General features: G+C 36.1%; 1 protein-coding gene across 1 annotated transcript in view; it reads left to right on the top strand.

The window, feature by feature from the left end:
• Positions 1–27,787, top strand: part of Hsd17b12 (hydroxysteroid 17-beta dehydrogenase 12) — a 123,725-nt gene that overhangs the window by 79,802 nt on the left and 16,136 nt on the right. The window contains exons 5-7 of the mRNA XM_070032545.1: positions 9,532–9,596; positions 11,036–11,080; positions 25,074–25,108. Coding sequence (XP_069888646.1) covers positions 9,532–9,596; positions 11,036–11,080; positions 25,074–25,108 — 145 coding nt within the window. The remainder of the gene's footprint in view (positions 1–9,531; positions 9,597–11,035; positions 11,081–25,073; positions 25,109–27,787) is intronic.

The raw sequence follows: 27,787 nt of genomic DNA, 5'->3' as shown, positions 1-27,787 counted from the left end.
AGCTAAGTGTGAAAAAAATAGCCATGGACTGTGTAAATTTATACTGAAAGGTCACCCTAACTTGATTAGATTCTATAAATGCTTAAGGATAAGGAGTTAGATTCTTAATTCTTTTTTCTTTTTCTTTTTTCTTTTTTTTTGCCAGTCTTGATGATTGAATTTAGGGGCTGGGCACTGTCCCTGAGCTTCTTTTATTCAAGGCTAGCATTCTACCACAGCACCACTTCAGGCTTTTTCCATTTCTGTGGTACTGAGCAATCAAACCCAGGGCTTCATTTATGCTAGGCAAGTACTCTACCACTAAGCCACATTCCCAGCCCTGTATTCTTAATTCTATCATGTGATAACATCAGCATCAGCTGGACACTGGTGGCTCACACTCACAATCCTACCTACTCAGAAGGCTGAGATCTGAGGATTTAGGTTTGGAGCCAGTCTGGGCAGCAAAGTCCATGAGACTCTGATCATCAATTGACTACCAAAAAGCCAGAAATGGTGCTGTGGCTGAAAGTCATAGAGTGAGCACAACCACTCAGGGACAGTGTCCAGTTCCTGAATTTAAGCCCTAGGACTGGCATAAAGAGAAACAAACAAACAACAACAAAAACCCAATTCAACATCTCCTGACTTCTTTCAGGCAAATGGTAAGAAATACATATTTCAGCAAGCTTATGAAACATCAACTATTTAGAAAAAATGACACCCTTCTTTGAATAAGCAAACGGTTAAAAAAAAAAAACATGATTGCTGTAAAGGTTATTTGATCCTCAGGAGAGACACTTAACTGTGCTTAGGTTTGTTTGAAGGACTTTCCACAGTACATGGCAGGGAAGCATACTTTACCAAGGCCTAAAGAATGACCTTGGATTTGAAATGTGCTACAGATAATCCTTTTTTTCTTTTCATGTTCCACTACTATGTCTTGAGTCTTCATTAACTTTATAAAAGTGAGTTTCTTTATTCTGGAAGGACAAAGAAAGGTCCTCCTAGAAAAAATATACTTTGTGATTCATTTTAAAAGGCCACCATAGCTTTATTTAAGCTTCTAATGTGTCATAGACAAGAATTTTCCCCATACCAGATGCTCTGTGCCCATAGTATCATGATTTATATAAGTTATAGAATCAAGAGAATCCATTAGCTCTGGATGGCATGTGTTGTTTTCCTGACTTAGTATATTATAGCTGTTTGTCATCTATTGACTTTTTTGGTCCTATACCCATATACTTTGCCCATAATTCTTAGTAACTTCATTTTAATAACTATAATGTATAGAGAGAGATTAAAGCTGCCATATACCTTATTCACTTTTCTTCCTGTGTGTCCTGTACAAATGAATATTTATTCCGCTAATGTGCTTGGTGAGTTAATTTAATTTGTGTCTTTTTCCTTCTCATCAGTTGAATGCAAGCTCTTTGTTATTTCTGCCCATATAACCATTTTCTTGTTGAATCCTATAATTTTTTATTTCCTAAAGGTTGCATTTTCCAGAATGTTCTGGAATAGTGAAATAGAAACTGTTTATTAAACTAAAACAGAGTTAGGACTAGTTATTTCTGTCTTTTCCAGGTTTCTTAACAAAATACCCAGTAGTTTTCTATTCCTAGCTAGTTGGGGAAAGGACTAGCTAGCTTCCAAATGGCAAACTCTTAGGTGGTAGAGTTCTGTTCCAAAGACTTTCTCATGTTTTATTTCTAGAGAATCAAAGGAAAATTAATAGATGTAGGCTGAGGAGAAGCAACTGGGGGCGGGGGCAGGGAGCACTGCAAAATTATGCTGAGGAAAACTTGTCTAGAATTGGTTAGAAGGGAGATTGGTCATAATAGGGAATTATGCAGCTTCACAGTTCCAGTTGATTAAGAAAGTTAGAAATAGATGAATCTTAACTTCTTTAGAGGTTTAGACATATATACAGAGAGAGACTCTTCTTGCTATTCTTAAGAACTTTACAAATTAGAAATTAATAGATTTTTGTTTCTGTATTGAAGTTTTAATTGAGGGCTTTCTATTTGTTAAGCATTTGTTCTACCTCTTTGCTATACCTCCATCAAACAGTGTATCTTTTTTTTTTTTTGAGGAGGTTTTTGTTTTGGGGTTTGTGGGGTTTTTTTGTTTTCTTTTGTTTGTTTGTTTGTTTGTTTGTTTGTTTGTTTTGGTTGCTTCTTTGGTTGATTTTATTTTTGGCCTGGGCTGGCCTGGACTGTAATCTTTCTATTTATGCTTCCTGCCTACCAGGGTGTACTACTCTACTCAGCTATAGATGAGATCTCACAGACTTTTTTTTCCAGTTGTCCTGAACTGTGAACCCTATCTCTGCCTTCCAAGTAGAGAAGAGTATAGATTTCTTAATAAAAGAGCCAGGAGTATTCTACTTTGTAGCTAGTTTGGAAAAGGACAGTCACAAGTGAGTGGGATGATTAAACAGACCAGATGGTTGCGAGTCAGAAAATCAGGTTAACAAATTTGGACTTGTTAAAAGAAAAACTGTGGACAAACTAAATTTAACAGAGTTTATTTGAGCAAAGAGCTGTTCTCATACCAGGCTGCCTTCAGGCAGCATAGAGAGAGGGTCAGAGAGCTTTACTTGTAGTCAGTTGGTCAGGAATACTGATAGCCTATTGAACCTTTCCCCCTGACCCCCACCCAAGGTTGCAGCAGCCTCTGAAAGGAAGACAGTCTTATTCAAAGTACCTTTGAAACCCTGGTGTCTGTGCCAGTGCTTGGTGGTGAGTGATGGCATGAGACTGCAGTGTTATAAATGAGAAGTTTTAGAGGTTTTGAACCCTTTGAAGGCAGTGGGCAGGTGGCATTTATGAACAAAATGGGAGAGTGAGGTGCAGATACAACTTTGTTTGGTTACCACTCCATGTTTGCCTTGAATAGGGCCAGATCAGTTGGCTGCCTGTGATTGGCTGAGGCTCAACTGCTGTATTTGACTGTCACAAAAGTAGACTCTTAAGTTAGGCCTTCAGTTAGTAGTTATAGTTAATGTTGTGTAGAGACTCCTACACTTGGATGGAGAGGCATCCTAAGGCCAAATCTAGTTTAATAGTGTTAATAAGAAGTAAAAGAGAAAGCCATTGTAGAATTTTAAGCATGAATTGATAACATATTACATTTTTTGAGAGATCCTTCTTACTCCCGAGTATGAGGATTGACATATGGAGACCAGAAAGGCTATCTCAGCAAATAAGATGATAATGGTGTAGATCAGCAGGGTAGCAGTTGGTAAAGTGGTTGACTAAGAGAGCTGTTTAACAAACAGGACCAATTTCTAAGATAATGAATGAACAATAACAGTTTTGTTTGAAGTTGTTATTTATTGTCAACATTCACTGAGCATTTTTATATGCCAGCCACCATGCTAATGCATCTCATTTAATCCTCAACAGCTCTATAGATATTAATATTTCTGTGTCATTTTACAGACAAGAAACAGACTTACAGAGGTTAAATGAGTTGTCCAGAATTAGAGAAGGAATGCTTTATGTTTCCAGTTTATGTCCTGAGCAATTAGGTAGTATTTCTCCAAGACAGGAAATTCTGGTTCTGGAGCATGTACTATAGGAGAAAATGGTTATTTTACTTCAGGATATGTTAAAGCTCAGGATTATGAGAAATCCAGTTCAACAGATGATTGACTCACTAAGTTCTAATACCCTTCCCCACTTTTGCTAGACAGGAACCTTTGTGCTAAATGAAGCAAACACACACACACACACACACACACACACATACACACACACACACACACACACACACACACACACACACACACTCACTCTCTTAATGTAGTGACTTATAGTTCCATTACATGTGTTGACTAAGATCGGATTTCTAAAGTGAGCATAAGACTTGTCAGAATTCAAATTTATTTCCTTTTACTCAGAAACCACTAATAGTATTAATTAAGACAGAACCCTTAACTTAAAACTGTGTAATTAGTTCTGTGATTTCAGAAATGTAAATAGAACCGTACGTCATGAATGGGTTAAGTTCCTCCCATTAACTCCCAGCCCCCTGTTCTTTCTTCATTTTCTCTTCCAATTGTAGGTATGGCAAATCTTACCTGTGTTTATAATGGGGATCACAGGCAATTTATAATTAATGGTAGAAGGGAAATATTTTATAGTATTGCCTCTGATTCAAAAATCTTAATTTTTCTGTTTCTGATTAAAGGCACTGCAGATTTGAAGCCTTGTAAACTCTCTTTTATTTGGAAATTGCTACTTGCAAGTGTATGAAAACTGTAAAGTTTGCAAAATGTTTTACATGGTGTTCCAAATATCATCTGTCAGTGTATGAACATGTGCTAGCTACAGCAATATGTTAAATAAGGCAAAAATGGAATTTCCTTTGCATCACTTTCCAGACTCTACACAGGCTGTAAGATGAGATCTAGTTGAATGACATGAAGAGGGTAGAGGAGGAATTGGGATAAAATTAATCCATTTACAGCTATTCTGGTTAACTGCTACCAGAGCTGTCTTCCAGAAAAATCTCTCATCGTTGTCAACAGACATATATAACAAATACAGAGTACTTTAGGTTGGCTACAAAGTAGGAGCTAACAACCCTTTGTCCTTCATTTATTAACATATTAATATATTCTGGCCTTAGACTAAAGATTTTATATTTTGTCATTTGATGCTTAGTTATCACTCTTCATATATGAAGACAAACGAGGGTGCAATAACTTGCTCTTTTAGGAGCTGGTAGTAGTAGATCCAGGACTGAATGCTGGATCCGCTGCACTCTAAGGTCTGTAAATTTCTTACACTTTGTATTTTTCCTTTTCCGGGAACAAACCCAAGTCCTTTCACACTTGCGTGTGTTGGGCCACTGGACAACACTTTACCCAGTTTTACAAAAATTAAAGACAGAGAGGTTCCCTATCCCTTTTGGTTTACTATTACTAAAGTGTACATTTAAAAATAACAGTTTATTTCAAACATTTTTTATTTCAAGCATTTTTTGAAGCAGCTTTTACTCACAAACATAAAGTGATGGGGCCAGATTCATGTAAATAATACAAATGTCTGAAACGTAAACCTAGTATTTTCTGCTTTAGAATAATAAATAATGGAGGAAACTATTTTATGTGATTTATATACGGAGGCTTGACCATTAGGCGAAGTATTTTTAAAACACATTCATTTCTTATGCTTCTGCTCAATCTCATAGATGAAACAGATTGAAAATGATCTGTGTGGGATTAGAGTATGAATGGATTTTCATTTTCTAGTAATTTATTGTTTTCTCCTCCCTTGTGCCCAGCCCAGGTGTAAAAAAAAAAAAATCTAGTTTTCTAATGACATCTATATGGCATCTGGCTTGGATAGGGGATTTTAAATCAGCAGCAAATAAATTTAGAAGGAACAAAATTTTTGCGTGTTCTTTAGTATTTAATGTAGGTGGAAATGATTTTTAAATAACATGATATATGTATCTAACATTCAGGAGTACTCTGAATTGTGAGTTTTTAAAATGGGGCACATAATGTGTGGACATTCATATTCTCAACAGTTCCAGTGGGCTGCAGAGTATAGCTAAGCCCAACTCCCTGTACATTCTCTGTACAAGTATCATCTACACTTGGACCAAGTCTATGAGGATCTTGCCTCTGCCCACACCAACTTCTTTTCTCACTTCCTTGTCTTTGAATTTGGCTTGGTGTGACACCTTTGTTTTGTCTGCCTTCCACTGCTGCTACACTCTTTGCAACCTTACAACTCCGTAGAGAAACTGGTGGGAAAGACTCTTTTCATTCAAAGTACTATAGTGATTATTGGGATAGTGATGGGAATTCTTTACACAGAGCTGTTTTCTGAAGGGCATGATATTATTACCAGTAAAAGAATTTTCCAGGTAACTGAAAAACAATTAAATCCATCTCTGTATCCTCATTTAAAGAATTCAAGAAAGCTCAGTAATAATATAATAATTTACTCCTGACTTAAGATGGTATCTTTTTAAGTGATTTTCAAAAGGGATTTTGCTCTCATAAGACATAGAGAATACTTTCTGGATAATGTCAGAACAACTTGTGATATTGTATGATTTTGTGAGTCCTATAAAGGCTCCTTTAATATATAGAGATGGTACTACCTGCACATGTTCTTAATGAGATTAAATTTTAATGGGAATAATTTCCATTTTTCACTCCTACCTAAAGCCTGTTTTCTTCTTTAGCAATTCCTTGCAAGCTTTTTGTCTGCTGTTTGGTTATTGCTGCCATCTAATGTCTCAAAATAAAACTGCAGTGGGTATCTTTTTCAAGATTCTCATTTTTCTGCAATTTATGAAGATAACTCTGAGAGTATAGGGAAGCTTAGACTTTCCCTCTGAAGGTCTGATCATTGACAACTGAAATAAATTAATAATAATGGAGTAGCAAGAGAAACAGCAAACACATTTATTGACAAGTGTATGTGCATGAGAGCCACACAAAATATAAAATTCAAATAAAGAACCGATGGTTGAAGCTTGAGTACCCTTTTTATTGAGGAGGGAGACATGGATAATCTAGGCCATTTTAGAGGGGTAGGGTAAGAGGTTTTTAGGGGAAGTAACTAAACCCAGAGAGTGACCTAGGAAAGAGTTTCTCTAGGATGTATGTATGATATTTGTTAGTCTCCTCTGTGATACGAGTTTAATCTTCCTTGGTTAATGAAATTTCAGTGAGAAGATTGAAGGCAGTTGTGTTCTTCTTTGGTGAATCTGGTCTTCAAGTAGATAAGGGAACTTCAGATAAAAGCCTTGTCCAGAATCTGCTGATCTCCAAATGCCTTTAAAATTATCAGCATTTCAAGACCCCTATTTTGGAGTATTGTTTTTCTGAGTGCCAGTAAGGGCAACAGTTGTTTATGTTTCTATACTATTAAGTAATAACATTCTGAAGTAATTACTTCTTAGGGAAAGATGGTACACTAGTAAAAGGTGCAACCAATAAAGCAAGAAGGTATTTAGAAGTCCTGATGCCCACTATAGGATAAACGACCACTGTGACTCTTGAGTGTATTTCTCTTCATACAATAGAGTAGATGCCCTGAAAGGCCAATTCTAACCTTAACATTTGTGATTATATTTATAAAAGCTACTATTGCTTACTTTGGACTGAAGCTCTCAGTGTTTGTTCGTTTGCTTTATGGAGTTGTGTTTATACATTTTTATTGTCTATTCAAGACAGCATTGATAGCTTCCTTTGCTCAATTAGCAGAGACCATCAGAAGACTCCAGTTAATGCCACCTGTCTAGAAGAACACTTTCCTGCTTAATTATCCATGAGCTTCCTAGCTCCACTGTGCTACTTGCAAAGTTCTCAGATTTAAAACAAAAGCAAAAAGACACACCATCTGTGAATTTTAAGATTTATAATTATTTATTTTTCTTTAGCGGTTTGGAATATAGAATGAATACTTCCATAGTTAGGAAGAAACTTTTGGAAAGTTTTCTAGATATGAACTAGTTAAGGGAGATGGAATTTGCTGTAGATGATGTTTTAAAAAAATCATAACAAATGTTCCAATCTAGCTAAATCTTTCCTGAAGATTCTGTTAGGTTGAACTGACCTTATATATAATACATAGACTATATTCCTCATAGTTATACTTTAAATAATGATTCATCCTTTATAATTCTGTAATGGTGAAAGCAAACATTAATGGACATAAAACCTTACTGTTAGCTAGTTTTGATTTGATTATTAGCAGAGATTTGATTGTTAGGACCCCTGGTGGAAGAAGAACTTACTGAACAAAATAAAATGAATTTGGACTTCTGTTATTGTGTTTAGATTCTACTCCTATCAAGATGGACGTAAATTCTAATTAAGCACGGTTTGCTTTCCCATCATGTTTTGCTTTCATATTTTCAAACAGATGTTAGTGATCTTTTATAAGCCATCCTGACTGAATTTTGCAAGTTAAATTTAAAGACTCAAGGCCCCCAATGACCAGCCTTAACTATAAAACCATTGTTAAGTTCCTTTGACCTGCTAATCTTGCTAGTCTATTGAAAAAGTTACTGCTACTCCTGTAAGGTTTATCTGGCACAATTCCTCTTAATCTTTAGCAGACTGGTCATTATTTTTATTATCTTTTTGCAATTGAAACCTTTCTTTTTTCTAGTACTTCAGTTTTATTAAACCTTATTATTAGATTTTTATTTATTATTCAGTTATTAATGATATTTTTCTGAATTGAATTATGGATGAAGGCATCTGATGACTATAATGTGGTAGTTAAGAACCAAATTTCCTGTATTCTCAGTTTCCTTTATGACTTTGGGCAGTTATTTAACTGCTATAAGCTTCAGTTTCTAATGTACAAAACAGATAATAATAGAGACTCTTTAAGAGATTTTTTTGTGGTAATCAAATGTAGATAGGTACATTCAGAGATTTAAAAAAATTCATGTTCCTAGCCAGGGCACTGGTAGCTCATGCCTATAATCATGAGTACTAATAAGGCTGGGATTTGAGGCTCTCCCTTCAAAGCTAGCAAGGGAAGAAAGTTCATGAGACTAAAAACCAGAAGTGGAGCTGTGGCTCAAATGGTGGAGTGACAGCTTTGAGCTAAAAAGCTAAAGGATAGTGCCCAGACTACTCTGAGTTCAAACCCCAGTAATAGCACCAAAAAAAAAAAGTTACTTGGGATTTGCTTTTCTAGGGCTAGAGAAAAACCACAGGATATCTGAGTACTAAAAAAACTTAGGCCTAACTATAGATAAATCTATTCATATTGTGTCAATTAGCCTTACATATTGCCCCAACCTTGCATTAGGTAATTATTAAGTAAGGAATCAAGGAAAACTTAAGATATAATCTTAGCCTTTGGATGAGTTATCAAAGGCATTTGGTCTGACCTTGCTCTCTTGATTGCCCACATTTCTCAGATAAAGCCAGATTCTTCAGGAATGGGTCTTCAATGTGATGAAATAACAATTTCATTCTTTTAATTAACTGCCTTTTTCTTTCCATTAGATTATAAGTTCCACAGTGTGGAAGCTGTCTTTTTCCTTTTGCTTTTTCTAGTGCCTGGCAGCAAATGTCTTGCCCCCAAAATGTACAATAAATATGTATTATGTAACCATATAGCCTGTCAATTAGGGATGAACAAAGATGCATATTGTGTGTGACTTATTCTAGGTCACACATTTTTCTGGAATAGCTGTAACTAGAACTCAAGTTTCTAGTTTCCTACACTGTGAAGATCTAAGATGTAAAAAAAGTTTGCCGTATTATAGAAGGTGAATACACATCACCCCAAGGAGCTGTGGGAAGTGAGAGTTAAGTAGAAGTCTTCTTGACAGGGATTAGATGGTAAGTAGAGACAAAGTCTCAGTCAGAAGAGATGTTTGAACTATGCTTTTAAAGATGGACAGAAAAGTGGGGGAAAGGTTATAGCAGACATTTAAAAATACATACATTGAATCATATGTACATTTTAGTCTATATAGCTTAAATTTCATTATTTCAATAAAGTTTTTAAATATGTAAGTTAGTCATCTAATGATCTCATCTCATTTCAGTGAATAATGTGGGAATGTCATATGAGTATCCTGAGTACTTTTTGGACGTTCCTGACTTGGACAATGTGAGTTTTTCTTTGCTTATTTTCTGAACACAAAGAATACATGCAAACATTAATGAAAACAACGTGGTGTAGTGATACATACAGAAAGGCCTTGGAGTTCAGCTGCCTGAGGTTCATGCACTTGCTCTTCTCCTTATTACTTGAATTAGTCTAGAATGGGCCTAGACATATTTGCCTCAGTTTCCTCACTGAAAGAACAAATAACTTCATAGGAGTGCTGGAAAGATTGATTGAGAAATATTTATAGTTTCATATGATGCCAAGATCAATAATAGCTCTAGTGAGTTTTTTTTTGTTTTTTGTTTTTGTTTTTTGTTTTTTCCTGGTCTTGGGGCTTGAACTCGGGGCTTGGGTACTATCCCTGAGCTTCTTTGTACACAAGGCCTCGTGCTCCACCACTTGAGCCACTTCTGGCTTTTTCTAAGTAGTTATTGGAGATAAGAATCTCACGGACTTTCCTGCCTAGGCTGGCTCTGAACCCTAATCCTCAAATCTCAACCTCCTGAGTAGCTAGGATTGTAAGTGTAAACCACAGGTGCTTGGCTCTAGTTTTATTTACTTTTATTTTTTATTTTTTGTTAGTCATGGGGCATGAACTCAGGGTGTGAGCACTTTGCCTGAACTTTTGTGTTTAAGGCTAGTGCTCTACTACTTGGAGCCACAACTCTATTTCATGTTTTCTGGTAGTTAATTTGAAATAAAAATCTGATGGACTTTCCTGCCTGTGCTGGCTTTGAACTGAAATCCTCAGATCTCAGCATCTTGCATAATAGCTAAGATTGCAGGCATGCGCCACCATTATCCAACATCTAGTTTTATTTTTTATTGTATCAGAACAGCTCTATTTAACTATTGGGAGTTTCAACATTAGTTTAAAAGTTATAAATATATTAATCTATAGTAACATGGTTGATTCGAATAAATCAGCTCTGCCAGAATGAAAGCTGCATTCATAATCCTTAGATTAGGAAAGCATATCACCGGAGGATCATATAAAATTTTTAAAACAATTGAAAATCTTAGATTTAACCATTTCTACTGTCTATATTAGCAGAGAGGAAATTGCAAAAGCATTTTATTTATTTTAAATTTAATGTGTCTTTCACTTCCAAATTTTACTTGCATACTAGCTGAATAGATAGATGTTTTTGTTAGAAAAATACTATAGCACTAGAGTAAAGTAAAAATCTGTCGCTCCATTCCAACATTCCAACTTGTTTTTCATGGTCTCTGTAATACCCTAGAGAAACTTTCAGTGCATCGGATCGTGTGTGTGTGTGTGTGTGTGTGTGTGTGTGTGTGTGTGTGTGTGTGTGTGTGTGTGTGTGTGTGTGTGTGTGTGTGTGTGTGTGTGTGTGTGTGTGTGTGTGTGTGTGTGTGTGTGTGTGTGTGTCATTTCCACCATTGTATCTATACAAAACTATCATTTTGTTTTGCAGACTATCAAGAAACTGATAAATACAAATATTCTTTCTGTTTGTAAGGTAAGTAGCTCATTATAAGTCTCTTTTTTGGTCTTATTTACAAACATTGATACATAGTCAGTTGGTCCACTTTGAGTCAACTCTTGTTTAGAGTAAGCATATATTTCAGTCTTCTGTGTGAAGCATTGTGGTTGGTACTGGGACAGTGAAAACTAACTTAGGCTGTAGATTGATTAACTTAATCTAATCCCCCCTGTTCATCACTGATAAATTGTTTTCATTTTGTCTCCCCTGTAATTCATTTAAACTAATAACTTAAATGTTGTGACAAGGCATGGCACTTTTATGGGGAGTAGAAGACTATAATGAGAGTGATTTTTTTTTTCTATTAGCCACATATAATAATCAGCCTAGTGCTCATTACTAAGTGTGTGTTATATCCATGACACATATCATAGAAAGACAATACAAGTATCTGCTATCACATATAAATAGCAAAACTGGTTTTGCTTGTTTTTCTAAACAATAACTACAAAAAGTTACCACTCTTTTATATACACCAGAATTGTGTGTGTGTGTGTGTGTGTGTGTGTGTGTGTGTGTGTGTGTGTGTGTGTGTGTGTGTGTGTGTGTGTGTGTGTGTGTGTGTGTGTGTGTGTGTGTGTGTGTGTGTGTGTGTGTGTGTACCAGAATAGTGAAAAATGATACAATATTACCCAAGGTTATAATTTTTATGGACTGGGGCAGATACTTGAAAATTGAATACTTCACAAAAAGCCAGATACATTTTTAGTAACCCATATATTAGTTCTTTATAAGGAAATAAAAAAGCATTCAAAACTATTAAACTTGGTCAAATAAATATAAATAAGAATTATTTATAATTTTTACTTTATGACATAATCTTGGTAGTTTTCTCTACTATGAATGTTTAAAGAAAATATTTCCTGGTGTCTTTATGTCCTGAGAAAATCTATGATTTTACATGGTTAATATTAACTTCAGAACCTAGTATTACTATACTTTACCCTACATGCTATATGTATTCATTTTCTTAACATGAATATTTGTTACAGAACCTCATGAATTATGTAGAAAAATGTTAAGTAATTTTGTAAAACAAATAATCACTCTCACTGTATCTTCTTTACTATTATTACAGGGACTTTTTACACATAAGATTAGTAAGGTAAATGAGTAGCAAGTGAAACCATGAAAAGCTTTGGAACAAGACTTGCATGCACAAAACTAAGGCTTTTGAATGTGGTTAATAGGAATACATGTGTGTAGTTTTAAAGGCATTTTCCTTAGCATATTTGCATAACTGTAATCATCCTTTAATAATCTGTGTGAAGTTCAATGTAATTAAATAACTACCATTTGCTCTCTGTGTTGGACCTTGGTAAATTACTTAACCTCTGTGGTTCAGGGTTTTTTTAATCGCAGTTTCAAGATGATGATAATTCTCTTTATCTCAAAGAACTGATCATTAAAGTAATGTGTATCAGCCTCTTAGAACCAATATTCAGATCACACAAAGGTCCCCCAAAATATCAGTGTTCTTGTTATTGTTAAACACAAAGCTGTTTGAAGATTTTTTTGTAAATATATCCAATTGTGATATATATATATCCAATATATCCAAGTGTTTACATTTTATTTCACTAAGTACATATTTGTCTCCAATTGATAAATTGTGTAAGGTTTTTATTCCAGATCTACCAGTATTTTCTTTTATAATGTATGTTTGTCTAAACTTACATGTTAGCATAATTTTAAAAATGCTGGACTCCTCTCTCTCCCAGAACATTTATTTTGACTGGCCATCTACAGAATACTAATGGCAAAAGGTCTAGGTCTTGCCCTTAATCTGGGAGAACTAGTTGATTTGCTGTGCTCCAGAGCCAGACTGTGTCCTTCACTCAGCATCTGAGCACACATCAGTATGTGCTGCCAGTGATCACATCACATCCATGCTTCAAGACCAGCCGATGCTGATGGCTGCCCTGAATTAAATAGCACAATCCAACAGCACTTTAATGTAGCTTGCTCTTCAAAAAATTAGGATGAAATGAAAATGCCATACTTTTCCTTGATAAATTATACAATGCTTCTCCCTCCTCTTCATTCCTTTTCTCTTTCACATTACATCTTATTCCCATAAGATGGCTTCATGAAGACAAATGCTAATTTCTTAAATATCTGTGAGCCATATTGATGGCAAGTGTCATCAACAGAAAAACTGGACAGATGTTTAGATTTTTGTATGAATTTCTCATTTAAAATACTTCTTCATTAAGCCAAATAATCATCCCTTAATTTCTTTAATATAAATCCCAATTTTCATCTACTTTTGTGATAATGCACTTTGGCTTTTTTGTTGTTGTTGTTGTTGTTCCAGTCCTGAGGTTTGAACTCACAGACTGGGTACTGTCAGTGAGCTTCTTTTGCTCAAGGCTAGTACTCTACCACTTGAGCCACAGCTCTGCTTCTGCCTTTTTTTTTTCTTATTTTGGTTATTTTTGGTTATATTTTGGTTATATATATTTTTCTTATTTGGTTATATATTGGAGGTTCAGGCTGTTCAGGCTGGCTTCAAAGCATGATCCTCAGATCTCAGACTTCTAAGTAGCTAGGCTTACAAGCATGAGCCACCAGTTCCTGGGTTGTGATATACACTTTTAATGAAAGCAATGCAAAAATCTTGGTTTATGGAATCACTAAATATCTGGAAGAAAGTTTGGATTTTTCCATACTATAGATAGGATTAGTGTGTTATTTCACCACTGTAACACAGTTGACTACCGACCATTCATACATGAAATGGTTTCACTGGAGCACTGGAAACAAGTGATGTACAATGGTGAACTAGTTTAGAACAGGATTGTGAGGTACTCAAGAAGACCATGAGCCATAGAAAGCCTGAACATAGAAATGAGATTTGACCTGATGAATGTTTTAGAGAGTTCTAGTGGCAGAGTACCATGCCATTGTGTATTTTGTGGTAAATGTGTTTATCTTATTTCTACTGAGAAGCAGGTTTTCACCTTAGGGGAGTTTTATATGTGACAACCACAGGTTTAGGACTCTCATGATGTTACCATTTGCTCTATAGGATTCTTAATCTATTGTTCTTTAGTTGAGTGTAGTATATTGCCAGCACCAGAACCACATTTTCAGTAGCAATGGCTTTCGGGAGCCCAGGGTAACTTAAAAGCAGATGAAAACTTGTCTGGCTACAGAATCTTAGAAGGTTTTATAGTTGCTAGACATCAGGGTAACTAGGACGTAAGTATCTCTAGCCTCAAGCCACAATAAATGTATTAAAAAGATTCTATGAGAAAGAGAACAGCCTCTTCTCACTGTCAGGTTGGTCTAAGATTTATCTTCTCACCAAACTGACTAAGGAGAATACCAAAAAGATTGTAGAATATCAGCTTACCCTAATTTGACTCTTGTGCCCCTAATTTGGAGATGTGTGCCGGGTAGGGCCTCAGTCTCTTGTTATAAGCCCTCTGCTATACCATGAACTGAACATTCCTTCAGGTCCACATGATTCCATAGTGAGGGACTAGGTCACGTGATGATAAAAACACTTACGTACCACATTCCAACAGGAATAATAAAAGTAAAATACCTTGAAGTCAAAGGAAAAGAAGGCCGCCACTAAAGTGATGGTGATGTGGTCCCAGGGAAAATTGAAGAAGAAATACCAGAGTATTTTTTAGACCCCCTGATGTTTAATTGTAAACAGTCTCCCAGGCCATTTGGCTCTTTGATTCCATCCATTTGTTTCCTTTTTTAATCTTATCCAATAATTTAGGTTTATTTCTTTCTTCCCTCTTACTGGTTTATTAACTAGGCCTTACCAGGGATGCTAGAAACCTTGCTGCCTGCTCTCCCACTTTTGCTCTCAAATCCCCTAAGGATAAATTCAGTCTTATCTTTGTTCCCTATAGAGCAGTTTAGTAATGTAGAAGTTCTATGTAGGTAACCGATATGGCAGTTAGATCAGTTTCAAATTGAAAAAGAAGTCCTACCAACTGGGGCTTTTTTGCTTTATATATTCTGTGGCCAAAATCTTAGTTAAATCATAATTCCCATTAAGAACATCCTTCACTCCAGAAAAGAGTTTAGAGGTAATTAAACCTCTATTGAACCATACACACTTCTAAAATAGTACCTGTTTTATACCTGAGGGATTTCCAACCTAGAATACTGAAAGAGTTTGCAAATGAAACTGTTGAATGTTATTGATTACTGTTGGGAAAATCCTGGAAAATGGAAGAAGTACCACAATTCCAGATGCACGCAAACAGAGGGCTATTTCAAACAGGTTGCACACTACGTTCCTTATCAATACAAAGATAAAAATAGAACTAGTTTGTTTCTGATTTGGGGTTGCTTTACATCTGTCAAATTTGGGGTTGCCTTCCTCCTCCCTGCTACATTTTTCTTTGATTTCTTCAATCATAATTTTAGGACTCATCACACCTTTCAGTGATGAGCATTGTTTCAAACAGTATTGTTACCTGAACTGCCAGCAGCAGAGAGGGAAAACCATTTCTTCCCTCACTTCTTACCCCTGTGTCTCCCACTGGGTTTGTTCAGTAAGTATAGAGCTAGGGAGCGGCCGTTCCAACAGTTAAACCTCTCAGAAAACTTCTAGCCTATGGTTCTAATAAACAGGGGGGATGTTCAGACTTCCCACATTACCTTTCTTAGAGTAGAGAAAGAAATGGGTGGGAGTATGATTCTAAATAAACTTTATGAGCAACCTCCACTGATAGTGAAATACCACTGAGTCTCGATATTTGCTTTCTTGGGGAATACGGAGAATAGTTTCAAGCAGAGGATATTAATTTAGTACTTCCTAAAATAAGGGATTGAAATCATATCTTCTTAGGGTTGAAGATGGGTGCCAGAAATAAGATGAGCCAAAAATGGGTTCCCTTTCTCTTTCCTGGCCAAGGATGAGAAACCAGTGGTTTTGTAGATAAGATATGGCTTTCTCAATGTATTTTGGTTGGCTTCATTTTCAAAATTAGGAAATTGGGAGTGGGTTAGAGGGATTGGGGAGAATGTTGAAAGGGATTACATTGATCAAGACATTGTATTCATAAACAGCTTTGTTGAATGGCACCTCCTTTGTACAACTACTTAACGATAACTTTTAAAAAGTGAGGAAATCATACACCTAGATTTTTTAGGTTCTTTCAAGAAAAATCTGAAAATCAAGTAACAGATTTCAACTCATACGGCCACAGTGACAGGATTTGAGTGTGCTAGGCTCTTAGGCCTGTCCTCACTTGATCTTTTCAGTCCCTGCTGTATGCCATACTTCACTCTTGCACAGTACCTGCGTGGCCATTCTAGGCATCTGAGTGTGAGTTCATCTTCTAGGTGACTCCTAGTACTTGTTTATTCAAACAGAACAGCTGCTTAATGGAGTTAAGGGGTTAGAATAGCTTTGACTCAATCAATCCTGTCTCAGTTCATTTGGGCTTCTGTAACAAAAATACTTTAGATAGGGTGACTTATAAAGAACCAGAATTTATTTCTTATAATTCTGGAGGCTGAAAAGTCCAAGGGCCTGGTGCCAGCAGATTCAATGTCTGATGAGGGCCCTGTTCCTCTTAGATGGAGCCTTTCAGGTATGTTCTCTCATGATTTTTTTTTTTTTTAAAGGTAAACTTGATCCCTCAAGCCCTCTTACATCATGAAGAGGAGATAATATAATTATTAATCTCCAAAAGACTCTTCTTCTTATACTTTCATATTAATAAGAATTAGGAGTCCACGTGTGAATGCGGGGGGTGGGGAAGGTATGGGTATTCAGGTCATTTTCCATTCCTCTGAAATTAAAAGAGGACCATAGACACACCATACCTTTTCAGATGAGTACAACATGGGCTGAACTGCCTGTGGCCCACACGCTTTCAAAAGGCTATTTTTTTCTTCTCTGCCATAGTGTATTTATTGTATGTCACTTACACAGAAGTGTGTAATGCTGTTCCCTGCCTGAGGTGTAGATGATAACATGTTTGAATGAATAGAGTTAGATAAAAAGTACTGAAGCATTGTGTGCTTTTCCCCACATAGATTTGCCTCTGGCTTGTGACACAGTACCAGTAGGGGGAGCCCTGCATTAGCGTGGATACCCCTGACAGCAGTTTGTTCTCAGTGTTCTAATTATATTTAATTTAGGAATTTTGCTAAGAATGCATCCTGGCACCTTACTCCCAGGATTTAAGTTAACAACATTAGGAAACTAGGACAGTAGAGGATAAGGATGACCTTCACCACCAATTTTTCACTGAGGGCTTTACTAGATGAAGACATTCCAAAGTTAATATCTGGAGTCCCTTAAACTGTTTTGAAATCAGCTTTCATTCTCCTAAAAATGTTTCAAATTATTGCATATGTTTTAGCCCTTTGGGGCTCATAGGAATGAGCTGCTTCAGGCATAACTACAGCATGGCAGGCTTATCAAACTGCATGGCACCCATTCCCTCCATAGTCTTCTTTCAAAATGGAGTTGTTGTAAAGGGGTTCTAGTGTTCTTTACAGATCAATGTGCAGCTACTGGAGAGGACAGATGCCTTGTATATGGGAGGAGATGTAAAAATCTCCTTGAGAACATTAGGAATAATTTTCTCCTCCCAAGGACTGTCACTGTTGAGAAGTCAGCTCATTTCAGAAGAATTTAAGTAGAGGAAGCACGTCATATATATCAGTATACTAAACTTGGAAAAACACATGATGATATGTTCAGTTTTAGAAAAAAGTTTGTTTAGCTTTAGATTCGTTACTATTAACATGCAGCCCTCTGTTCTAGGAAGTTCTTTTGCTACATTATTTAAATATAGATCAAAGTAGAAGTTATTTCAAAAGGAACAATTGTGTTTAACAGCATGGGGTGGAATTTCAGGTTAAGTAATATGGAAAAATGGCAGAGAATTACTCTTAACTTCCATAAGTACTTAAACATTAATAAAAAGAAAAATTAAACAATACTTGGAGATCTCAAAGCACTCCAACAACTTTATCTAATTATGCTTACCACCCCCTGGGTAGTAAATATTCTGTTAGCCAGACAGGTGAGATTCTAAGAATTTCTAATTAAGTTGTGTTCTCACTTCTACAGAGCCTAAATTACACAGTTTGCTGAAGAAAATGTGTGCTGTATCATTGTAGTTTGACTTCCAGTGGAGTTTCCATTTAATTTCTCCAAAACAGGCATTGTAAATGTTGCTGTTAATTCCTTTCACAATTATAATATGATTTTTTAATTGTTAATTATTTCAATTGAAAACTTATTTTAGGTTTTTGAATGTGAGGAATCATTTCCTTCTAAATTATGTAAGTTCATTTTTAACTTGCTGAAATTCAGATCCATTTGATTTATGCTGGTAGAGGTGGACCTTAGTGTTGTTGTAATTTTATGTGTGAATGCCCTGGATTCTTAGGGCTTTCCTAGGTTCTGTGGCAAGGTGTTACCCTTTATTCCCTGTTTACATATAATGGTGAAATAGGTTTTATTAATTTATTAAAGCATCTTACATTACAGTTAACTTCATATTTATGTCTTTGTTTATAAGCATTATGGAATGTTTTCCTTATTCTTTCCAAAAAGAAAATAAAATACTGTGGTAAGTTACATGGTTACAAAAATCATTTGTATTGTATCCATTTTTATATTGCAAGCTACAAAAATAAAAATCTTAAAAGAAAAAAATCATATTTGGGTATTTTTTTAAGAAAAAGAAGGTTGTGGGTTTTCTCATAAAAGTAATGCAGATTGGTTGCCAAGTATATGAGAAAGATACATGAACGCTAAAAAAAAATAAATCATATGTAATCCAAACCACAGATGGCTTTATTTTAATATATTTTCAAGGATTTTCTAGGTCAGCCAGTACATTTTTGTTATGTATGTCAACTAACTGATCTGGTAATACTGGTTTTGATTTTTGTATGAACTACATGAACTTCTTGAATTTTTTCCCAGACAGAATATACATAGCTATTCCAGAATATTCATAGCTGTACCACTAAATATGTCACTCTTGAAATTCACTATATGGTGTCCCCCAAGGGAATTCTAACTGCCATAAACATATTCATTAATTGTTGTATATTTGCATAATTTAAGGCCAGCATGTATGTAAAATGAAACCATATCAAAGTGTGATATATGTCGACTTATCCATTCCGTTGTATGTCTTTTGTGTGTGTGTGGGGGGGGTAAAGATTAATGGCCCAGATTGTCACTAAAATTATTTGTATATAAATAGGAAACACAGTGGGTTCTCCTGGCTTATGCTTGTAATCCTAGGCGATCAGGAGGCTGAAATCTGAGCTATCTCAGTTCAAAGCAAGCCTGATCAGGAAACTCCATGAAGTTTTTATCTCCAATTAACCACAGGCACATCAGAAGTGGTTGAGCTAGCCTTGAGTTAAAAAAAAAAAAGCTAAGGAACAATGCCTAACCTTTGAGTTCAAGCCCTAGTACCAGCACAGAGAGAAGAGGGGAGAAGGGAGGGAGAGAGGGAAAGAGGTTTTCAAAAAGCAAAACAAAAGAAAAAAACTTTGTTTTTCCTGCAAAGATTTAAACTCTTGTAGAATTACTATCATGGCAACTTTTACCTACTTGGGGAAAACTGAATTAAAATTGTTTGTGATGCACTTTTGGAAACCATTTCACTGTGGAAGAAAACAAATATACAAGTCATATTTACTCTACTTGGTTAGTATTCATAACTACTGAACTTACAATTTAGGATAATACTATTTTAGAACTATATAAAGAGAAACAAAAAATTACTGATACAGTAATTATCACCTGCATATGCCCAAAAATTAGCATATTGCATTAACTCCAGAAAGAGCTTGTGAGCTGTGAAATGGAGTTCAGATGTGTAGTGAGATTTTACAGCAATGCTTCATGTATTGGTATAAAGAACTAGATCAAGATACTAGTCTATGCACACAAAACAAAATGAGAATATTAACAACTTAGTTAAAATAGCCAAAGAATAAGTTACTGATGAGAATTTAGTGTGAACATGAAAAATTTCTCTTATGTGTTTGGATGTTGGGAATGATTTGTACACACATACTCAAAGAAGCTTTGAAATTGAATTTATGGCTTACAATCTGCTTAGAAGAAAAGATAATTTCAGCATAGATGAAAGCATTAATCAATTTTATAAAAGTATACAAGTTTCAAATCAACTTTTGTTAGGCTTTTCAATGTTATTACTATTTGACAGATTGCTTTTTTAAAAAAAAAGATGTTCCAGTTTATGGCAAGGAGACTAATTTCTAGTCAGAATTTAAAAGAAAAAAGCTAATGAGCTATAAGAAGAATTTAACTTTTACACAAAAGGACTTGTGTCTTTTGGAGCATTTGATCATTAAGCATTCAATAAGTTTATCTTGGTCTTAAATATAGCTAGATATTAAAAGCCATGTTTCTTGTTAGGAAAACTTGTTCAATTTTTAAAGGATATATTTTGATCATATCCATGAACATAAGATCATCAAGAAGATATTTAATGTTTAGCATGTATTTGATACAATTTTGCAAATATGATCCTATCTTCCAGGGCTTACCTTTGTCTCTGATCATTTTCTAGATAATTTTTGAAGTTTAAGAAAGAAACATTTAATAGATGACATGGTATAAAGAGAAGGTAACTCCCATTGCTCACATTTGTATTTTCCCAAAAGTTAAATTCTTGCTGGTCTTTCCTAATAGCCCTCCAGAATTAATCACTTCCTACAAAGCTCATTCTTTTTTTTTTGTTTTTGTTTTATTTTGTTAGTCATGGGGCCTTAACTCTGGGCCTGGGTGCTGTCCCTCAGCTCTTCAGCTCAAGGATAGTGCTCTACCACTTGACCACAGCACCACTTCCAGCTTTTTTTTTCTGCTTATGTGGTGCTGAGGAATCAAACCTAGGGTCTCATGCATGCAAGGCAAGCACTCTACCACTGAGCCACCTTCCCAGCCCACAAAGCTCATTCTTTATCTTTTGTATAGCAGAGATTAACAGGCACTAGCTACCCTTTCAGATCTCCATTTAGCCTTGCAGTTAACGAGTCTCATTTCCTTAGTATAAGTACACATGTACACACATACATGAACATTTTATTATTACTCTCCTCTTTCCTCATTCTGTTTTTGGATACTTTAGGGCTTTAGGGAGTGAAATAGTAGCTTCTTTTTGCAATATGTTTCTAGGGCATCTTTATAACATATTAGCTATCATGATAATTCCCTTGTGAGGTATGCTAAATAAAAAGTTTCAGATACTGTTAAGGATGCATACAGTGTATCCTTTTCAATAAAATTCTACAGCTGTTGATATGCCTGTTTTATTGGCATTAAAACTGTATTTTGTGCAAAGGCAAGTTGTATGACATATCTTAACGGTGCATGTACTTTTTACTTCTTATGTAAAATTTATCCATCCAGTAAATAGTCTTTTTTAATTTAATGAAGCAACTATAGCATGCATTATGATTTTTCACTGTTTGCCCTTTTACATTTTGTTCCTTCTGTAATTTTTTGTCTAGTGAACAATTCTTTTTTAACTTAACTGAAACATACCTGCAAACTACCTGATTACTAGATATAACCTTCCTCCTAAAAACAGTACCCTCGCCGGGCGCTGGTGGCTCACACCTGTAATCCTAGCTACTCAGTAGGCTGAGATCTAAGGATCACAGTTCAAAGCCAGCCCAGGCAGGAAAGTCCATGAGACTCTTATCTCCAATAAACCACCAGAAAACTAGAAGTGGTGCTGTGGCTCAAGTGATAGAGCACTAACTTTGAGCTTAAGAGCTGAGGAACAGCGCCCAGGCCCAGAGTTCAAGCCCCATGACCAACAAACAAACAAAAACAGTGCCCTCTGTCTTAGAACTATTATTCAGTAATGAGATATTCACTAAATACCTGTCTTGGATACTGGGGATAGGGGTTGTAGGTTTGGTGTGTGTGTGTGTGTGTGTGTGTGTGTGTGTGTGTGTGTGTGTGTGTGTGTGTGTGTGTGTGTGTGTGTGTGTGTGTGTGTGTGTGTGTGTGTGTGTGTGTGTGTGTGTGTGTGTGTGTGTGTGTGTGTGTTCGTTCTTATCACCCATCTTAATGTCTGAAGATAACACTCCTCAACTGAATATGAAAAAAATGGCATTTTATTACATCATGTTGCTTCAGGCTGAAAGTTGATATGCATAGAGCATTTTCAGTGCTCTTTTATCTCCTTGATTTGATAAAGTAACATCAACTATATTTTGTGACTTCAGTTCTTTAATTCTGTCCATGATTGTTGAGGCAATTTTTAAAGACTTTATTTAGAACCAATGTATAAACCATAACATTCATCTTCAATGATTTTTAGCAAATCTAATCTTTAGCAGTCTAATCTTAGAATAATTCCATTACCCCCAAAAGATTCCAAATTAGATGTTTTTACATATTGATAGAACTGTCCAGAACCTTCTGTGTGATGAGTTGAACTGGATGATCTCAAAATGTGTCATTGTTTGGCTCTGTACTGTCTGGGATATAAGGTAGGACCAGGTACTTAGTGTTACTACATCCTAAAAGGATTTCCAGTCTGACAGGAGGAGATGCCAGTTTTGATCAGACATTTTCTGTGACATGCCCTGTGCTAGGTCCATACTACCTCATTTGAGATTCAGACTATAATACCATGAAATGTAGAAAACTTCTTTATTTAATACATTAAGACTCTGTAAATGAGGGACTAGTTAAAGGTCATGTCACATTTACTTTAGCATTCAGTGGTTATATAGACCAATCTTAGGAAATAACTTGAAAGTTACTGTTTCATTTGAGAAGGAGAGAGAAGGTCACTCCCTAGAATAGATAAACTCAAAAGTGAACTTTTTCTTTAACTTAGTTCCGCTGAGGTTCGTTAAAAGTCCAGTACAATAGATACAATATGAATTGGACCAACTGAATCTGGAAAAGAGAAGAAATACAACTGTGTTTTTTAAAAAGTGTAAAATAAGCTAATGGGTGCCAGAGCCTCCCAACTGTAATCCAAGCTACTCAGGAGTCTGAGATCTGAGGATCCAATTTAAAGCCAGCCTGGGGAGGAAAGTCCATGAGACTCTTATCTCCAGTTAACCACCAAAAAGTGGTAGCTCAAGTGGTAGAGGATTAGCCTTCAGCAAAAAAGTGCAGGGACTGTGCCCAGGCCCTAAGACCAAACCCCAGAACCTGCATCAAAAACAACAAAACAAAAACAACTGTAAAACATTGAGACTATTTGGTTGTGCTTTAGTGTGTGTGTTAAATTGTTAACATTAATCTTTTTCAGCATATGATCAGTCATCATTATTAGTTAGAATATTGATTAAGGGGTGATGGTGTGACTCAGTAGTAGAGTGCCTGCTTAGGATGCGAGGCCTCGAGTTCCATCTCCAACACTGCAGAGCAAACGAAAATAACATTGACTTGTCTCCTAAAACAGAGATACAACAATGGCTAACAAAATAGAAATTTGTTTCTCAGATAAAAAAAAAAAAAGCTGTATAGATAATCTGATTATCCTGCTTCTCCACCACTATTAAGCACATGGCATTTACCTTGGGCTCAAAATGGCTCCCCTAGCTCCTTCCAGCATATGTTTAGCCACCAGCAAGAGGAAATGGTAATGGAAAATGACCAAGAAGTTGCATGTATTCAAATGGAATGTGGCGTAGACCATATGCAGCTGCAAGAGAAGTTGTAGAAAATGTGTTCATTAATAGGGAGCAGTAAGGTAGGAAAGAGACCATATGCCCAACTAAAGTTTGAGTTGCAGTGTATGAAGGAAAGAGTAGATGTTGGGGAACAATTGACAACCTCCGCATCACCATTCTATGAAGAATGATAAATTCATTCTCACACACATACACATACATACAACAGATTTGTATGTAAGAAGGGGAGAAAGATAGGAAGCTTTGGTTCTATTTGGCTCTTACAGTTTCTCTTTATTTTCATCTGGGTCAGAAGAATTGAATGAATCCATATACTCTTGAAATGATTGCTCATGCTTTGTAGACATGCTTTTCTGTTGAAGTGAATAATTATCTTTCTAGGCTTTGGTTTTTGTTTGTTGTTGTTTCTTGATGACACAATGTCAGCTGGAGCTCATGTCCTCACTGGGCAGTGTATGACTGCTCTGCATAGATATCCTCTATGTAGATAATGTTCATCTCCATATCAGAGTTGACCTGGAAAAAGTCTGGATGAACTCTTTTTTCTTCAGATTCATTCTAAGGAAAATATTCTCATCAGAAAATTGTGCATTTTAATTAATATATAATACCCAAGATAGAAAGCTTTCAATTCTGTGCTTGGTAGGCATTCAGACATTGTTTTGACAAAGTACCATTTGTTTCTAAGAGACAGATGCAGTCCAGGAGTCAGGAATTCATATTTCAGTGTCAGTACCTTTTTTTTCCCTTTAATCACTATGTGAATTTGGCCAACAAAACTGCAAGTGGCATTTTTTTCATTGGAGACCACAGATAACCTGGACTGTCTTTAAGGGGATGAGTTTCACTCACGACCAATTGGTTCAATCAAAGAAATGAATATGAAAGATACCTTTGCTATCTGCCAATGTGTCATTTTATGTCATTTTGTTTAAGGCTTATTTTGACCAGAAAAGATTATTTAAATAATCCTTGGTGGGAAGGATATTGTCGTAGCTGGTAATGAATGTCCTTTTTCTGACAAAGCATCCACTCCATAAAATTGTTCTTACTTGAAGATCACTGTGCCAAGTCTTTATGTTTCCAGCAAGGCTAATTTTAGACAAGTTCACTGAGCATTCCGAGTTATCTCTAATATTTTTATCTGGTTCCTTTTTATGTACTCTTGACATGGCCAGATTATACAGAGTGTATCAAATAAACTGCTGTCGGTACCAGCCAAGTGTTTTTGTGAGTCCTTCTCTCTTGTGTGGGTGGCCTTTCTTCACTCTGCCTGTGTCCTCGGTGATCACGAATGTTTTTGTTTTCTCTTTTGCAGGTGACACGATTGGTGCTGCCTGGCATGGTAGAAAGGTGAGTCACACGCTCACACACAAACCCTGTGGATTCCTCGTTCTTACTTATACGGAGAATCCTTTCTTTCAAAATTTCATTAAAGTGACTAATGAACCTCGCTCCAGGTCTTAGTGCCAGGCGAGTCACACGATGGAGCATGAGTCACTGGTGGAGGAGGCCTTTTCCTCTTGACTATTTTCCTCTGTAAGGTTGTGGTGGTTCCTTTAGATCTGGATTTAAAAGCCAGCCTGAGTCACCACCACTAACTCAATTGCCTGCTATTCTGAGGGGGTGGACAGAGTTCCTGGGATATTCCCGGGAATGCCTTCTTAAAGGCGTATCCTCTCTGAGCTGAAGTTAGGCATGTAATGAAATAAACAGAAATGGTCAGACTAACCAATGTAGGGAGAAGCATTTCCACAGTCCTCATCTAGTGTTCTAGTTTGACCTAGGTATCACTAGGATATACTGTATGCCTTCATTTTTGTTGAGAAATGTATAGTATAGTTTTTACATTTGAACTAGCATGAAGTGCAAAATTATATGTAAGCTCTGATCCTCCCCTGGAAAAATCAAAATGGTGATTAGGCCTTCAAAGAAAACCTATTGAAAAGAACTAGACTTACATCTTGATCTAGCTTGGTCACTTGCTGAATGTAGTGCTTCACAGTCCTTCCTCTGCAAAATGACTTTGAGTTTGGAAGAGACCAAAGGAATCATAGTTTTGAAAAGAGAGGAACCAAGACCTCAACTTCTTTTAAGAGACCTCTGTGACTAGCTTAGGCAGGAATGCAAGCTTCATGCTTACTGAGCACCTCTGTGCTATACAGGATGGTTTTAAAGGAGGTTTCTTGGACCCGTCCACAGAAGTAGCATACATTGCTTCTGTCCATATTCCATTGTGCAGAAGTCAGCTGATAACTAATTATGAGAGGCCAGAAATGTTAACTGTGCCCAAGAGGAAAGGAAAACTACAGGTGAACAGATTCAGAAAGTGGTCTTACTTGCACATTATAAATGGTTTCATTGTAACCCACTTTTTGCATAGCCTAGAATGGCCTATTTCCTCTGGTTAGCTTCCATAGGATTGGTATTCTGATTGAGTAACAGCAGTGCCTTTCAGAAAGATCCTTTGTTGTTGGCTTTTCTTTCTTTCTTTTTTTTTTTTTTTTTGCCTTTGACTGATTCTATGATGATGTAGAACTGTAGTCTATAGCCAGGTGACTGTCACTAAACAAGTATTTATAAAACTAAGGTATTATTAGCATACAAGTAGAAAGTACATAATTGCATTATAACAGAAACTTGTTCTTTCTCCTTCCCTGGAATTATAAACATTGTGTACAGCTGGAGCCAGGAGATGGTTGCCATAACAACCATGGAAAAGCTAAAAATAGCCTTTTTCATATTGTATTGCTTAAGGTAGAATTATGACATGTTGTGGTGTTTTAGGGCAGGTAATTCTCTTTCATGTGCTAAATGTTTGCAAACTTTCTTCAACAAGGCAATATTTGCATAAATGTAAGTATTTGGATTGCTGGCTCTAATTATATACCTGACCCTATGCTCCAGGATTCCTTTCTGACACAGAACTCTATTTTGCTATGTTTCCCTGAGTCTATTTAAAAAAAGAAAAAACTGCCTATACCAATTTAAGTTTTAAGTTAAAGCTTAAAATAAAAAAACTAACTATATAATGACCCTGCAGGATCATGCTTCTGTCTTCTCTGATATGAAGTAGAAATGTAAAGAATTGCAATGAGCTTTTTTTTTTTCTCGCCTGTCGTCTATCTCTGAGTCCAGTTAGCTGTCTATACTATGAGTAACCCTATGATTTCACTTCTTGGCAGCATTTGTGCCCCATTACCTCTCCTCACCTGCAGTGTGGCGCAGTGCTGACGTTTCCTGAGGAAGGCAGGAATCGGTGTTTATTTCAAATAGACCTATTACTTCTCTTAGGCAATAGTATTTTTATAGAGGTGAGAACAAGGATATGATACCAGTCTGGCAGAATGAAGGGACATTGTAGAATAAAGGCTTGGCAAGGTTTTTTTTAAAATCCAGGTAAAAATTAAAGAGTCCTATGGAGAATTGCACAGGTCTAAAAGAATTCCCCTGCAGAATATAGATACAGGGTACTGAATTTCATAGGCCTGTGCAAGTGGTTTATGGGAGGTAAATATGGAAGTAAATATGTTTGTATGGAAAGGTCCTTCCAATTCCCTGCTTTCCTTTTTTTTTTTTTTTAAACAGGATTTTAGTTCTAGTAGCTGAGACACCATTGTGTAATGATTATCAAGAAAGCAGTGTGATAAATTAAGAATGGTGCACCACAGAGAATGTTTCAGGATGTGTTTGTTTGGATACTTGTCATAGCAAAGTAGGTAATGTGCTAAAATATGAGTAACATGAATTTTCATTACAGAAATTCAGTAAAAATGGTTAGCGCGCCTTCCAATCTTAGGATTGTTCCCAAGTCTCCAGAAAAGGAGAAATTACCAGGGTTTAGTTTTGGTGTTTGGTTCTGTATGCCATTAAGTACAGCCCATTTTGTCCTTCTGCTTGATATAACAGAGTTGTCATGAGTCTGGCTGTGCCATGGAAACTGGTTTGACGTCACTAATTCTGCTGAGATGGAGGATTAGAGCTAGACAAAGTAGTTGATTTTAAAGATGAGTCCTTTGTGCCTCTCAGTCC

Source organism: Dipodomys merriami, unplaced genomic scaffold, assembly GCF_024711535.1.
Source record: "Dipodomys merriami isolate MVZ:Mamm:240054 unplaced genomic scaffold, mDipMer1.0.p SCAF_21, whole genome shotgun sequence".
Taxonomy (NCBI): Eukaryota; Metazoa; Chordata; class Mammalia; order Rodentia; family Heteromyidae; genus Dipodomys; species Dipodomys merriami.
This window is presented reverse-complemented; position numbering and strand designations above follow the sequence as displayed.